Source organism: Bactrocera tryoni, chromosome 1, assembly GCF_016617805.1.
Source record: "Bactrocera tryoni isolate S06 chromosome 1, CSIRO_BtryS06_freeze2, whole genome shotgun sequence".
NCBI lineage: Eukaryota > Metazoa > Arthropoda > Insecta > Diptera > Tephritidae > Bactrocera > Bactrocera tryoni.
The window spans coordinates 29979991-29985990 of NC_052499.1; the positions used below are offsets into that span (position 1 = coordinate 29979991).

Here is a 6000-nt window from a genome sequence, read left to right on the forward strand (position 1 = left end):
ATTATAACTTTTCAAGTCTCCTACCGAATATATGACCTTCAATGCCTACGGTTGACACTTTACCGTAAATATCGGCCAACCTGAAAGGTATTAGAGTCAGAGAGTTGATTGATGATATTAACAAATAGATGCTTATAACGGATTCATAATCTCAGCATTAGTTAGTTTTAATCACAGTGTCAACAATTTTTGTCTTTCTTTTGCTATTTTTGCTTTTCTTTTGCTTTGTACGGATGTTTATTGTGGATAAAAAATTACATAACATTTTCAATTTAAATACTGCATAATTTCCAAATTTTGCCTCCGACCAAACAGGTACGAGCCAGGGCGACGCGACCTAAGCGAGTGCCGTTACAATCAGAACGAAGGATATGTGATTTTCTCCGCCATGGGCTCATTCTTCATTCCGATGGCCGTTATGATTTATGTTTATGCGAGAATTTCATGTGTTATTGCGTCGCGCCATGACCACATGACGGACATCAGTGTACATAATAAGGTGAGTAACGTGTGTCTTTCTGGCAAGGTGTTTTTTAGTTGAATTATGATTAAATTCATGTGCTTTGACATTGAAAATGTCGGGTCGAAAATATAAATATAATTTCGGAAATGTGTTGTTGTCCTTTTCGGCATTTTTATACTCTTGCAACATGTTGCTACATAGTATAATAGTTTTCTTCACCTAACGGTTGCACGTGCCACCCAAAACTTATAGAGATAGATATAGGATTATACAAGTATATATATAAATGATCAGGATGACGAGACGAATTAAAATCCGGAAGACTGTCTGTCCGTTTGCCCAGCTGTTACTTGGCTAAAAATTTAAATTTAATAAACAGTGTGAAAATGGATGAAATCAGAATATTACCCCGTTCACTGCCCAAACAACGGTACTGTTAATAACTACTAACAGAACGATAATTCAATAACTAAATATGCGTGAGACATTAAATTTTACCTCCGAGATTGTATGAGAGGGTTTATGGCAGCCATTGTGAAAATTGGACGATTGACGTGGCACGGCCCACTTTTTGGTGAAATCGCATACCTCGCTACCCGACCAACCAATTTCGACTGAATTTGCTTTGATTCCAATCCTATTTTAGTATTTCCCTGGCTTTGATTCCTGTAAGTTGCAGGAGTATAAAATGTTCGGTTGTACCCGAACTTTGCCCATCCTCAAAAGTTCATCTAAACTTTAATTTCCGTGCTCGTTTTGTAGATGTTCAGCAATTTTGAGTAAAATAACAAGCTTATTGGATATTTATGTATTTTTCTCTGCTCTGGTTTTCCAGAAGTTCAAGCGCTACACAGCCGCCGATGTAGAAAATGACATTGACCATGACTTCTCTGAGCAGGAGCTCAGTTCGGGCCACCGAAAGCAGGCAGCAGCCCGTACATTTTCAAACCAAACCATCGCCAAGGAGTTGCATGACGTGATGCTGTGCGAAGGTGAAGCTGGCGGCGCCACTACCACGGCAGCTACTGACGGCAGTGGCAATGATAACGGCAACGATGGTGGTGGTGGTTCTTCACCTCAATGCCACTCTCTACTTGCTCTAAGCACAGCGAATGCCAAGAATAGTTGCTATGAATTAACGCGTCCGTCGTCTTTACGGCGCACTCCGACATCGTCCTCCACCACGACCGTTATGACAAGCGGTTGCGGCGGTGGCGGTGGTCTGAACATTCCCGCAGTTGGCAATACAAGCTTAAGTGATCAGCACTGGCCGGCACGTACGCTTAGCGTGCGGCACAACCATCATTTTGGTGCTTCCGGGGGCGGCAGCGGCTCAGGCTTAAACGCGATTGCTTCTGCAGCCAGTGCGACCACATCGCCGCATTTGCAGCCGGAAGCGGCTGCACTGACACGTCACACACGCATACAACAACAACACCATCACCACCACCCCAAATCCCTTTCGAATCGCATCACTTCGCTGAAAAAGGAGAATAAAACTACGCAAACGCTCAGCATTGTTGTGGGCGGTTTCATCGCCTGTTGGCTACCATTCTTCGTATACTATCTGATAACCCCCTTCCTGGAGGGGCATCAAGTAAGTCAAACGCTGGCGAAGGGACTCACCTGGCTGGGTTGGTTCAATAGCGCCATAAATCCCTTCATTTATGCCTTCTACAGTGTTGATTTTCGTGCGGCATTCTGGCGACTGACGTGCAAGCGCTTCTTCAGTGTCTCCATGAAACCACAATTTCCAACGAACACTATGTCCATAAGACGATAGTTGAATGCGCAGAAAATATGTTACGTATAAATAGTTATATCTAGCTTATAAGTGTAGAGTAAGGAAAGGGGAAGAAGGATTGGAATTTTTTTTTTCATATTAAAATTCATTTAATTGGAATTCGGTAGGACGACGTGGCAACGATTACTTGAGGCTTTTGTGTGCTGGGTTCAGGTTACAGTTCACTTCAGTCCTGCACTGACTTAGCATTCAGGGCTTTCAGAGGTTAAAACAGTGCGTAGATCTAATAGTGAACTATCTAGTAGTACTAGTTCTTTTCCGCATAAAATTTAGAAATTTAGCCCCTCTTCAAAAAATGCAGTCGAGCAAATGGATTAAAAATTCTGCGCAACTGCTCCATTTCATAATTAAATAAATTAACGTACTATGTGAAGTATCACCTTTTTGCACTGAAAACAAAACGATCTCTTTTTCAAATTTTATCAAAACCGTTTTACCGCCGACGAATGAATAAAACCATCGAACCGAACGTTCACATTGACTTGACGAAAAGCCCTTTGGGCCGCATACAGAACTGCAACAAGCGTCAGTAGCTCAAGGGCAACAGTTGGAATTTATCTACGCCTCTTAATGCAAATCGAGCTCGCTCACATGCACCAATACATAGGCGCAAGCTCACCAATATCTGAATGAATGTTTATGTATGGCGGTTGCCACGCTAAACTGATTTCAAATCTGTAACGTTGGCATATTTACGAGTCCGTTTTTATTTTTCTATGCAAAGTTGAATTTCAAATTAACTGTTTTCGTTATTTTGTTGCTCTTTCTTTGTATGCACCACGCCGAACACACAAACCGAAAAAACACACGAGCTCACATGTAGTGTGGATCACTTCGAATGCGGCGCAAACGTTTTGCTGTGGCGCGAAAATGGCCGAGACGCAACGTGACTAGCATTCGCTCCGCAGCAGCGTGTGTCGCACTAATGTAATTTAGTTGGACGGAATTTGTGGAACTGCCAAAGCAAAAAGTTAAACTTTCGCCTGTCAGACGTTTGTTCGTTCCAAAGTTGCGTTGCAAGAAAACAAAAACAATAAACGCAAAAATTAGAAAATCGGGTGCAATGCAGCACAATAAGCTGTGGGCCGGGGTGTGTAAGGCTTGCTTTTGCTATAACATACTTTAGCTGAACAGATAAAAGCGTCCGTGGCAAGTTTGGTGGAAACTTCTAATTAAAGTTGCCACGGGCGAAAGCGCGAAGTTGCGCAGGTAAGCGGCTCAACAGTGCGTATAAGTAACTTCGAGATTTTCCCAATAATTAAAGAACAAATGAGCCAAATAATAATATATAATGTATGTATTTTCCATGTAAATAGCTTGCCGAAGGTCTCTTAGTGAATTCTGTTTGTTTGCTAATGGAACAAGCTCAGCTTATAGAGTTGTAATTAGCTTAGTTCACGTAAGCACGTACAAAGTCATCAAAATTTCTCACCAATTCAGTTCTCTAAAGCACTGCTTTCACAAAAACAAATTTGAAATAATAATTAGAAATGGTAAAAAATCTTTGGGCACACGTATTTCGGACTATACTCGTACATACCATTGTATCTGAATTATGAAAACAGAAACTTTATTTAGACTTTTATTTTGCGAAAATTTTAATTAACTTGGTAATTGCATTATAACAAGAAGCAATACGATCGTTCAAATTGAAAAACTATTTCCATGAAAATATTGTATTTAAGGCTTCATGTTAGCAGTCCACTGTGAAACTTTTTTTGTGAAAAGTGAATTTTCTGCGGAGGATAAGAGCTATTGAAAATGAATTTGTAATAGTGTTAGTCCAATAAGAAACGTTATTTTATTTCCTTCTTTATTTAAGTTCCATTAATGAGAGCGAAAATAAACACGCTAAAGTACTTCAAGTAATCTTTACAAGCCGAGCTCGCGAAGCTTGGTTTTATAGTTCCTTTTATGACTTACATACATAAAAGCAAAGGTAAATATTGGGTTTTCTCATTCTGACTTCTGGAAATAAAACACATAGGTTAGGTTACACTGGCCGGCAGTCACACCATACGTAGACTCTCTGGTGCTTAATAATGCCAGATGGAGGCTCAGTTTAATTTGAAGTATTCATCATACAGCAAGTCAACGCTTTCTGCGAACTTTAAACGCGACATGATATCTAATTTTGATACTTCAACCAGTCACTTGAACTGCGGAGCTTCTAGACATCTAAAACGAGCTCTAGATAAGGCTGGACAGAAGCATAAAAGGTGTTCATGTACCGTTGTTACTAATGCCTTGCGAATATAAGTTATTTTTCCACTACCATTTTTAATACCCTGCATATGTATATCTCATACTTAGTACTTCCGTATACTTGTAATTTATTAAACTATTACCTCAGGTTTATCAAAAACCTTTTGTAAATTCTTATTTCCCATATATACATAGAAAGATTATGAGGTAAGGATACATATTTCTGAATATTACTACTTTCTATGTTCTAATAGGTCTATAGAACTTAAGGTTACTAGAATAGCAGGCAAGAAATGATTTTTTTAACTTAGATTGGAGCATATTTTCTGTGATTTTCCGAAAAGTTCAAAAAGTTCTGTGAGGTGTAGAGCAAAATCTGATTCAAATTACTAGAAAATATAATGTTTATTCACCTTGAATTAACAGCAGCGAAAACCTATTTGTCGAAATATTTTTTTCCTAGGCTGGTATGGCTGTCAGTGATATCTGTGCCAAATGTCACATCAAATGTTCAATTAATTTTTTTTGTCGGGAGCAGTGTTTTTGATTGGCAAAAATTATTCAACGACGGACCACGTCTTCGACGGTCATCAACATCAGCGGATGATCAACACTTTAATAAAATAAAGGGGTAGATGCTAGAGCATCGACGATTAACAGTCAGAGATCTCACTGACATCGTTGAAATATCGGAGGGATCAGTGAAAATCTAAGAAAAGTGAAAGCACGATTAGTTCCAAAATCACTAAATTTTTTCGGAAAACAGTGTCGCGTTAACGTCTGGGAAATGACTACCAGGATGTCGTGAAACATACTATTACTGGCTATGAGTCTAGGATCTGTGTTTACGACCCGGAAACAGACGACAATCCGAATTCTTTCCGACCGACCAAACTGTAAACAAGGACACTATTTGTGTGTTTTGCGTCGTTTGCGCGAAACTATTCGTAAAAAGAGGCCGGAATTACTCATCGTCAAGTCGTGGTTTTTGCATCACAATAATGCACCCTCGCACCCTGCCTTGATCCTTCGTGAGTTTTTCGTCAAATTTTCAATAAATATCGTGCCACAACCACCGTGTTCGCTTGACTTAGCTTCATGGGACTGCTGTCTATTCAGCAAACTCAAACGACCGCTTCGGGGAAACCGTTTTGAGGCAACTGAAGACACTACATTTGAATCGCCACGCGCTTTGAAGGCTATTTCGGAAATTGACTTTGATAACTGTTTCGAGGATTGAAAAAAACGTTGGCACAAGTGTATTGGGGCCAAGGGAGATTACTTTGAAGGGGACGATATAGATTTTGAAGAATAAATTAAGAACATGAAAATTATAAAGAAAGTCTTGCTATATTTTGTTCATAGTTGTATAACCGCTTCTTCAATGCTACCAAGTTTTATTATAAATGTAGAAAGGTATACTCTATTTATTGGGGCTGTTTTCCGGCTTCCCACTTTAACTGAATGTTAATATTTCAGACTCTACTGTATCCAATGTATCTTGTGTAGGGTTTTTGTAAATTACTGT

The 6000-nt window shown here is 39.5% G+C and overlaps 1 protein-coding gene across 1 annotated transcript in view; it reads left to right on the forward strand.

Annotated features, from left to right (window-relative positions):
• LOC120782281 (tyramine/octopamine receptor-like) overlaps positions 1-5159 on the forward strand; it is a 35663-nt gene extending 30504 nt beyond the window's left edge. Inside the window, exons 5-6 of the mRNA XM_040114483.1 lie at positions 316-499; positions 1299-5159. Of these exons, the coding sequence (XP_039970417.1) occupies positions 316-499; positions 1299-2246 (1132 nt within the window). The 3' untranslated portion in view covers positions 2247-5159. The remainder of the gene's footprint in view (positions 1-315; positions 500-1298) is intronic.
• Positions 5160-6000: the final 841 nt, after the last annotated feature.